This window comes from Esox lucius, chromosome 21 (assembly GCF_011004845.1).
Source record: "Esox lucius isolate fEsoLuc1 chromosome 21, fEsoLuc1.pri, whole genome shotgun sequence".
Classification (NCBI taxonomy): domain Eukaryota; kingdom Metazoa; phylum Chordata; class Actinopteri; order Esociformes; family Esocidae; genus Esox; species Esox lucius.
The window spans coordinates 16,638,023-16,648,852 of NC_047589.1; the positions used below are offsets into that span (position 1 = coordinate 16,638,023).

At 39.7% G+C, this 10,830-nt stretch overlaps 1 protein-coding gene across 1 annotated transcript; it reads right to left on the bottom strand.

Annotated features, from left to right (window-relative positions):
- Positions 1 to 4,674: 4,674 nt before the first annotated feature.
- c1ql3a (complement component 1, q subcomponent-like 3a) lies at positions 4,675 to 10,624 on the bottom strand. Its single transcript, XM_010899034.4, has 2 exons — positions 9,367 to 10,624; positions 4,675 to 7,163 (listed from the first exon to the last, which is right to left on the bottom strand). Exons 1-2 carry the CDS (start codon positions 9,958 to 9,960, stop codon positions 6,984 to 6,986), a joined length of 774 nt encoding a protein of 257 aa, XP_010897336.1. The 5' UTR covers positions 9,961 to 10,624; the 3' UTR covers positions 4,675 to 6,983.
- Positions 10,625 to 10,830: the final 206 nt, after the last annotated feature.

Consider the following 10,830-nt stretch of genomic DNA (forward strand, 5'->3'; position numbering starts at 1 on the left):
CATATTATCCTGAGAACACCATTCCTACTGTGGTAGTAGCATCATGATATGGGGATGCTATTCTGCACCAGGGATTGGAAAGGTTTTTAAGATAGAGGGCAAAATGGATGCAGCAAAGTACAGAGAAATACTGAATCAAAATTGGCCAGAAACTTAGTGTAGATTCATTTTCCAGCAGGATTGGACCCCAAATGCCTCACACAGTCAAAGCCACACCGGACTGGCTTAAAAACAAAAAATATATGTCCTATAGTGTCCCAGTCAAAGGCCGGACCTCAGTCCAATTGATAATACATGGAAAGATTAGAAAAGGGCTGTTCAACAAAGGTCCCCATCCTTAACAGAGCACAAGCAATTTTATAAAGACGAATAGACAAAAATAGCTGTTTCTAGATTTGGTACAGACTTATAAACTCAAGGCTGTAATTGCTGCCAACAGTGCTTCAACCAAATATTGTATAAACATTTGGGCTGCCTGGCAGCTATAGGACACTTTTGCCCACCCTGGTCTGGCTGGTGTGTACGAGCAAGCAGAGAACAATAACACATGTTATTTCTAATTGCTGTTGTTTCTCAGTGTAGGAGTGATCCTGATCCAGAAAACAAAGTCTCCCGGAAGACTGTATGACGCTCAGCGCCCCTATCTATCTAGTCTAGCTCTGAAGTCTACTTAACCCTTGTGTTATGTTCAACTGTAAGGAACATCAATGATGTTCCCAGGTCAAACTGACCCTGGGCATGTTTAACCATCCGAAAACAGTCTTTCTCCATAAACATTTTAGCTCAATTTAAATCAATTTAATCAACATTTAGTGTAAACAAGTTTTTTACCACTTACTGATCATGGTTTACTTATGATAATTCACTTGTTTTTCATAAAAAAAACGTTTTTTTCTGTACATTGGCAAAAATTTGACATTCAACACATCTGTTTTATTCATTCTTATTATATTTATACTTTTACAACATATTTTCGGTTAATGGGGGGGGGGCATGTTGATTAACTCTTCTCCTCAGGGTCAAATTGACACTTTCAATTCAAATCACAGTAAATGAGTCATAAGCATGAATTTTAATGTACTTTAAAGAAAAGTGTGTGTGTGTGTGCATGTGCATGTGCATGTGCGTGTGTCTATGAAGCACATGAGTAGCAGGATGACATTGCATATTCTGTGCAAAATATTTTTTTTGCACTTGAAGCACGTGGTGCTAGTCATGTCACCGTCTTTAGCTTTACAGACTTGGCACATCTTCCTCTTTTTCCCCCAGCAGCAACCTAGGAAGATGAAGATGATGATTACTTTATTAATTGGAACAGTATAGAATTTGTCTTTTTGCGCATCCTGAACCCCTGACCCACACACACACTTACCTGGGGCGTTGACAGGGTCATGTCCCCCACTCCTGAATCCTCCCCACCACTGCTACAGAGGCTAGGCATCTTGGCAGTGGCTCCAATCTGTCAATGGGGGGTGTCACAATGTGTCAGAAAGTACAGGGAGGAGCGTGGTTGGGGTCCAGGAACAAATTCTGTGTGTGTGCGTGTGTCTGTTTCTGTCTATATGTCTGTGTGCATGTGTGCGTGTGTGCGTTTGTGTGTTTGTGTGTTTGTGTTTCCGAGGGATTAGGCAATCACAATGTGTCTCATATTTGAAAAGAAAACAAATCAGTTTTGGTATAAATTTGATATTTCTACCCTTTGTAACCTCCATTCTCAAAATGACCTGAAAGGTATGTGTGTTATATGAACTTGCAGGCGGGGTTAAATTAGTCATTTTCTATTTATATGTGCATTACACTAATTAAGCCCAGTAGAAAAGGTTTCATGCTCCAAAAAATTACAAATATTTTTCCTTTATTTCTAAACTTTGAAACAGGTCAGTTTGACCAGCAACATAACAGGAGGTTAAGCGTTTACGCGACTGTTTATGGGGACTGCTGTATTATTCTGACATCGTTTCTCCTGTTCATAAGCTCCAAGACTTTGGGTAATTTCTTTCCCCGGTCACCCATTTTTGGTAGGTACCATTTTTCTTTGGGAACTAAAATGAACACACTCTGGCCAAAAGTAAAGTAGTGTTTTTTAGGTTATCAATTTTTTTGTAAGGGTTCTATTGACCATTCTACAACAAGAAACTCTGGTGCTATTATGTGATCTAGATCATATACATGGTGCTGTTATATTGTTATGCTGAACTGTCAAGAAAAACAATTACCTACAAAAACAAGAGATTCTGAAACGTTATTATTGTAGTTGGCAATTTTTTTAAAATCCATTTCGATTTAACATTGCAACACAATAAGATCTGACTATTATAGTAGACATATTACGTTATTTGACAAGAAAGTATGTGGGCATTCTTTCCAATGACAGTGAGTTATGATTTTCATTCAGCTATAACATAGTATAAAATATGTTTTATTGGATTTGGATTTTTCCACAGACAAATCAACAGTGTTTTGTGGATGAACAATGAAATTGAAAGACTTGAAAGGCTTCATCTAAAGATATAGAAGAGCCAGCCAGTGAAACTTCATATTAAGCTAAAGGGATGCTGCTAACCAGTACTGCCCACATAATGTTGTCAGTGTTCCACCATTGTATATGTTCCATAGTTAGCTAACTGGCTAACTAGATGCTCTTGCAAATTTCCTTGCTAACTAACATTAGTATTCAACTCTTACATCACTGCTGATGTGTCTTCCAAACAAACTTGGGTTGCACTGCAATCATACCGGTTTGATCCGTGGATGGCAAGTGTGGGGAAAATGTCCTGCATTACCTTGGAAGGGCGGTCAGCAATATACATTTTCATCAATTTACATTAAGAACCATTTTAGAACCGATGCAAATCATGCTACAAGTCATGGTTACCTAAATGAAACTATAGTAATGTAAATAGGCCCCAAGGAAGAGCTCTTGAGTGCATGACCCAAAGCAATGTTCAAAATAATAATGAAGAAAAAAATAACTGTCTGACAGATCAGGAACACTCTCCAGGAGGCATGCGCTGTATTGTCAGCCACTGCTGTCTCCAAAATACTTTACCAGCCGAACTACAAAAAATGGATGGCAAGGTGCAAACATTTTTTTCTCAGAATGGCCAAAAAACTAAAAGAGCCTGCTTAGTTCTGGATGATGTTATTCTGGACAGATGAGATAAAGACAAGTATAGTCAAAAAGAGAGTGAAAGAGGAATGGAGAGGTGGGATTAAATAATAGAGAAAGTTAAAGAAAAAATTAAATAGGTTAATTTTCCATCTATTTAATTCCATGTACTCACATAAGCCCTATCACACTTCTCTGTGTCAAAATACATTGACTCTAATCTCCACTCCATTAAATGAAATGCATTTCAATTGTATCTTTAAATTTAATGCATATTTTAATGTAAATGTATACCAGATTGATGGTGTTCAATGATATCATGTTGGGGATTCAATCCATAGCAAATGTTCTGCAGCGTCTGTATTTACTGCACAATACTCATCCCCGGTCCACACAGATATTATTGAGATAAGTGATAGACCATACCTGTGAGGCGGTCACCTAAGACCAGTCTGTGTTAATTTGACCATTGGAAAATGTGCTACTCCATAAATACTGCTTTTTTGAGGGTTTTGAGGGTTTTATTCCCAGAGTGCCTTTATAAGAGGTTTAGACTGAGTGACCCATGCCATTGACCAAGCAGTCCTCACTTACGCAACCCCCCAGTGATGTCCGTAATGGACCAGGCTTGGTGTGCCAGACTTTGACATTCAGTCTTAGGAGACACACATGGAGAACCTTTAAACCATTACAATGAGATAAGTGTTTCTGGAGGCCATATTTAACTTGTGTACGGGTTGGAAATTTAGACACTAATGAGCACCTAAGTTGAAATGCAATGGCTTTATAGGAACACGCTATATTCTGTGTCTGTTGTGTAGATTAATTTCTACAGATGATGTACATGAATGCATTAATAACTACTTTCTGTGTGACCACTATTACAATATTTTTCTCGGAATTGCCTTGTAAAAGCATAATACAGTAAGAAAGTATATAATACCGTAGCTAGTAATGCTGACAACAGAATACACTTTCAAATGATTCCCATCCAACACGGATGGCTGAATAAAGATGTTTTCAATTAGAAAAAAAACAACAGACATTTTGTGATCATGAGTATTATTCAGGAATCATTATCATTTTACCAAATGTATCTGAAACAAAACAGAAATAAAAAAAGGAAAAAGAACAGTGTCATATTTATCTCCAAATTGTCAATTTTTTATTCCTAGCATGGAAAGCATAATTGCTTTTTTTTGTATTAAAACGTCTGTAAGAAACATTTCAATTTAGCTGTAACCAAATAGGCTAATTCCCATGACTGTGAAGGGTTTAAGGACTAGTTACATAAGCAATCCTACTGTGAGACCTCCCGGAGAATAAATGCTGTAGCTGAACAGGAAAAGCTCATGTTCCAGGTTCTACAAGACGTGCACAACTACAGCGCAGGAAGTAAATTTGATTATACCTTTCCTTAAATCCACTGAACACTTCAGTGACTATTCTCTTGCGTAACCAACAACACGTTACAGACCAAAAAAATATTGTGTCACAACTTTGACTAAACAAAGTCCAGATGAATGACAACAATACACAAATAACCCATCCAGACAGTTATTTTAATGGTCATATTGTAATATGCATTATTAATCAGAAAAATAAATGAATACAGTTATCTGATAATCTGATTCGATTTCTCCATTTAATGGAAACATGTTTTGAGCGAACAGTACACAGGTGAAAAGTGTCCAGGGAAATAAAACGTGTTCTGAACACACAGACTGTCTGGAAGAGAACCCTATTTCCTTTATAGTGCAGTTACTTCTGACCAAGGCCCATAGGGTTCATGTAAAAAATAGTGCACTATAAAGGGAACAGGTAATAGGGTGCCATTTCATACACAGCCTTGGTCACACATATATTATATCTACAGAACACACATATCGGTAACGATAGGACTCAAACGGACAATCAAGTAATGCATGTCCATTAAGTTAGACAATGGTTCTAACACGAAGCGGTAGGTTATCTAACCTGGGCTCTTTCTTTTAACATTTTGTACAGTTATAGGGGCAAAAATAAGAACAATTTCATAATCACTACAATATTTACACAATAATTTGGTGGTGCTATCCACACTCTTAAGCTCTCTTTAAGATACGTACATATACATTTACATAGAAGCCATACTCCTTGTTCTGCATTGTGCTTTCTTTCAGTAGCATTCCGGTACAGTGCTTCACTCCTGTGTGGAAACTAATGCAGCTAAGCATTGTTTTACATCAGGTGGTGTAAAACCAACACGACTTTCATTCCAAAAAAACGGCAGACAATTCTTTACAATATCTGTCAGGAGACAATAGGACCTAAATAGCCTTAAAGTAACTGTCTTGTGTTTCCAGATTGAATAAATACAATAAAAGATGCGCTATAATAAATCACAATATGAGTGAAAAGGTTCAAAAATCATTTTTATAAATTATGTTAAAAAGCTTTTTTACCGTGTTGATACTGTGTGGTCATACCCAAACAACTGAATGGAAAGCGCATCAGGCATTAACAATATTCATGTTAGTAGACTACTGATTGTCCTGTTCATTTTCATCAGCAGGAAGAGGTCATCCTTTATGCTGAAATAGCAAGCATTGTTCTGGGGGTTTTGAAGTACTCATGCTTTGGCAGAAAATATTAGTATAGGGTGAGTCAACAATTTTGTTTTGAAAATGAACTTTTAAAAATAAGGTTTTCACTGGACAGTTACTTGAAGAACCAATCAGTCTCGTTTTGACCTTCATCAAAATAAGAAATACTGAATAGAAGCTATGTCTACAGGCTAATGTTGTAAACAAAAAGGCTGAGTCTGCTGTAACCATATGAAAGGGACTTTATATTAAAGGGATTTTTAGTAACCCAAATAAATGTATATAACGACATTGTGGCAATTTGGGTAAAATATCCCTATAAGTTTTTCTTTTTATTACTCAAAGCCTAATGAATGAAGGGATACATTTGGCCCCACCTACTCAAAGAACTACAAGTTATTTCACCATACCAACAGTCCGACCCCAAACCATGAACTGACACCAGGTTTAAGATTGTCCCTATACCCCTACAAACCCCCACCCCCCATAACCATTCTCCAACATTTGAGTATCCGAGTTGCTTGGCAACCCTCAGAAAGTATTTTCTTGTATGAGGGCCGTAGGTTTTAACACAACACACACAGACAAGGACAACCGTTTTTTTTTTTTTTACGTGGATTATTGCACACAATCATCTTTGAGGTTCTGTGATTTAAAAAACTCCCATCATCACAGAATTAAGCTTTGTGTTATTAGCTACATAAACAAAGATATGCACCGTTTTACTGCTTTGGTGGTAGAAGGAAGGCCAAAACATCGGTATGACTTGAAATTTATGTTAGGATGGTTTTTTTTCTGTCGTACCACTTAATTTCTGTACACCCAGGCAGTTCCCTCAAGTAGTTTTGGATTCAGTAGTAAGATTGGAGGACACTTTCCCCAGACAAGTACAGCCCAGCACTCACCAGCCTTCAGTTCAATCAGAATCAGACCCCACCCTCTAGGGAAATGTGTTACGGCGGGGTGGGGGTTGGGGGGGGGGTTATTGGCAGCGTAACACACGTAACACACTGCGTATACTTGGGTAGTGATCTGTAGGTATGCAACCGAGAATTAACAGGTGAGGCTAGGTCCTATACAAGATGATCTGTAGGTATGTAACTGAGTATTAACAGTTGAGGCTAGGTCCCATACAATCTGCGGGTAGGTGAATGATGGTTTAGATTGTAAGGAGGACTTGAATTTAAGTCCTACAGTTACAACAAGACATATCGTGGAGACATTGTTCCGCGTGATTGACAGGTGAGGCCGTTCAGCTGAATGAGCGCTGAGGCTAGGTCCATTAACTCCTAATCTGCATAGATGATGAATCCAGAGAAGGTGCTGTACTTGTTGTTGTTGCCCCCGTGGGCCTTCCCCCCATCCAGTTTGATGTAGACCTCGTCCCCAGGCTCCAGATGCAGCACGGCACTGTTACTGGCGTAGTCATAGTTCTGGTCAGCATCCTGGGCTATGGCACTGGCTCGAACCTACAGAGGAACGGAGAAACACCGGTTGTTAGCACAGGCTTGAACCGATGCTGCCAAGTTGAGATGTAATCTAGCTGTGTCTCTGTTGACGTCGATAAAGGACATGTAATGAATGAAAATCAGCATATGTGCCCTTAACCCTGAGCACAAACCCACCCCCACGTCCACCCTGGTAACTTTCTGGAGATGTAAATAGTTCAGGAGTCCATGTTGCTTTATGAATAACACGTCTCGCTTCCAAATTAGACAGCAGAAGAGGAAAAATGTTTCAGCACCGTGGACAGCTCCAGTACGCAATGTCTGGGCCCCAGAGGTGCGTGTCAGACGAAACCTGAATTCCTGGTGACTGTGTGTATATAGTGACACTCTAAAAAAAATTCACTAAACCCACAATCTGAACAAAATAACATAATACATTTGAATGATCCAATAAGTTATAACTTCCTGAGAAAAGGGTGGCTTTGTTTTATGAAGGATAGGCTTAATTAGCCAACTAATTAGATGTGGAATGCTGTGAAGCATAGCAGGGCGGGTGTTTATTCAAATGGGTTAACTCAGACATCTTCTGTAAGATCATGAGACTGTAAATTAGGGAATTTGTCATGAATTCACTGATTGCAAAATATGATGACATTATCTTTGTAGGATTTTTAAACGAGAAACAGTCTTTACATGAATTTAATATGTTACTGTAAATATGCAATAACATTAACATTAATTATTTAAGCTATTATATACTTTATTTGTAAAATATTAGATACATACATCTAAAGGTATTAAAAGGATTAAAATTATTTGAATTATGTGATACAGTTCATTCATAAAGTATTAATTTAATTGCCTTTTTTTTTTTTTTTCTGCTTTAGCCCCAGGTTGACCTCAAAGACCTCTTAGATGTCATCATAACATGTTTTCAAACATTAACATGTGAGTACAAAACGTTCACCAAAAGTAAAGTTTCTACTTCAGATATAGTCTGTGTGTGTGCAATGAACTGCCTGGACCTTCCAGTAGCGTAGTGTCGTGCAGAATGAGCTCCAGACATCAAGCTGTGTGGCTGACCGCCCTCCTCCCCCCACCCCTCCCCGTGCACCGAGCGCGGTGGCCGTTGACAGGGGGATGCGCTTGGCAAAGCGGACTCCATGAGTCGTGGAGAGTAACAGTGCCTTGGTGACACGGGATATCCCGAGGGGATAGGATTAGATATGGTCTCTGGCAGGAGCTCTGGCAAGGCTATACGTATGATAGGAGGCTGGAAATTCGGATGGTTGAATCACGTTGATGATAAATAGTATTTGTAGCTATTGATTCAGTTCTAACTAGAACTGAAACTAGAACATAATGATTATATTGTGATTCGTTATTTAATATTAACAACATTATTATTATTAGTAGGCCTATTATTACTAGTAGTAGTGTTTTGTATTAGTTATAAAATAATAGTGATATATTATCATATATCGGAGTCTGTTTTATCAGTAAGCCCAATAAAGACATGAAAAGAGACAACACATTTGATAATTTTGCCTTAAAACATAAATATGTAATATGATGTGTGAGATGTTAAAATCTTTTTGCTTTAATAAACAATCATTCAGCCTTGGGGATAATTGAACGAAAATCCAGTGTAATAGTGTTAATAATATAATAAGACCAATGCACAATATTTGCAAGTCCCATTGTCGATAACTATGTCCCTCTACGCTTCGGATTGAATCAATTCACCTACAACCAATATCAGGAATCCGTGACAGTCCCGTCAGCGCGCGTGCAATCACTAGAAAGTAACCAAAGGTTTGAGTGGTGGTTGGGGTGGGGTGGTGTGAAACTTATGTTTGTCATCTAAGCCTTCTTTAGCTACTCTATAGGTTAGAAGGATTATACAAATATAAAGAAAAGACGTGACATGAAATGAATGACTAAAATTGTATTCATCTAACCTTATAGCATTCTGTTTTGCTTGTAGTCAGACTGAATGATGTACACATTACAAATGTCGACTACTCGTTATTTCCCCATGCAGATTTTTTTTTTTTACATTACTCGAACCCAATACCCTAACTTATACTGCACCTCTATAAATCATAAGTCTCTGAAACTTGGAATAGTTAGACCTGTATTTAGCAATACACATACAGGCCTCAACGAGACCTTCCTCCACGTGCAATTCTACTTTCGAGTCTGGAAAAATGGGCACTTATACCTGATTGTTTTTGCAGAGATCTGCCCACATGCTGGTTCCGTCCCCTCCACGCATAAGGACGTGATAAGTGAAGAAGTATATCCCAGGTATGGAGCAGGTGAACTTTCCTGTTGTGGGGTCGTAATGGTTTCCCAAGTTTGTGACCACATCGTCGAATTTCAACACCTCGTAGCCCTCATGTTGCTTTTTAAGCCCCGCGTAAAATGCGATTTTGGGAACAGTGCTGTAAGTGGCTGCGCTGATCGCCCCTGCCGCGGCATTGGGTCCCGGTGGCCCCGGTAGTCCTGGTCGTCCCGGCTCGCCTTTCTCCCCGGGTGGCCCCATAGGTCCTGGCGGGCCCTGTTCACCCGGGGGGCCTCTGGGTCCAGCCTTTCCCGGACGACCCGGTTCTCCTTTTTGTCCTTGTATAAAAGTTGGCAAAGACTGCATGAGGCTATTGTCTCCTCGCACCGTGTCTGCCGTAGCAGTGCTGGTTGGTGACTTGGTTCCGTAAGGATCACACACCATCCTGCAGGTTCCCAGCATCTCATAGTGTGCTGACGTTCCAGCAGAGTTAACCAGAACTGGGATCAGAATCACCAGCACCAACACCATGACGACTCCGAGCACTCCAGCCGCTATTAGCCGCTTCCTGCCGACCAGTCTCGTCAGCGCAGGGCGATCCTCTTGTCTGCTTTTGGGAGAAATGTTGGTGGTTGATGAGGTAACCTTTTAGAAAGAAAAAAAAACAATACAACCAATATTGGTTTCTTGATAATATCTATGGACTTCTTTTGGGCAAAGCCCCTTGCGCGTGTTTTTTTTTCTCTTGACTTTTTGTGCTGATGTTTGCTTATTCAAGTCTCGCCGAATCGGAAAGTTCAGCCCTTCTCCAGGCTGATCGCGCTTTAAGTCGTCAGTGATTTAAAAAACACTGTCTTCAGCATCTCTGCAAGACCGCAACTGTACTTTAAAGCCCCTCTACTGCAGCCACGTGTGGACACGCGGCTCGAAAAACACTTCGGCACTTTTCCTTTATCCTCCAACGCTCCACAGCTTATGTCCAAATCCAAACGGTCTACAAGTCTATCGCTGTGTACATATTGCAAAATTCGTAAGACAGTAGCAGCACATCAGGTGTAATCACTACCCTTCCGTTGACCGCGGGCAGCTCAATGTCTTGTTGGAGAGAGTTGAGTGCCTCTGATCAGAGCGCGTAGCTTGCAGAGTTCTAGGCGCAGAAGCCTGCACTGCACAGAGAGAAGAAAGGACGAAGAGGGAGGGCAACATAGCGCGCCTTCTTATAAAAGATGGAAATCTAGTGCAAAGTGACACCACCCATAACGTTATCTTAAGTGTCAACTTCCCTAGTTTATCTAGTAGTCCTGTTTTTTTAGATAGCAAATAATGCAGCACCGATTATTTGACATGACTAATAAATGGCTTAATGGGACCATGTTACATCAGCGCTGTGTTACCTCAGCC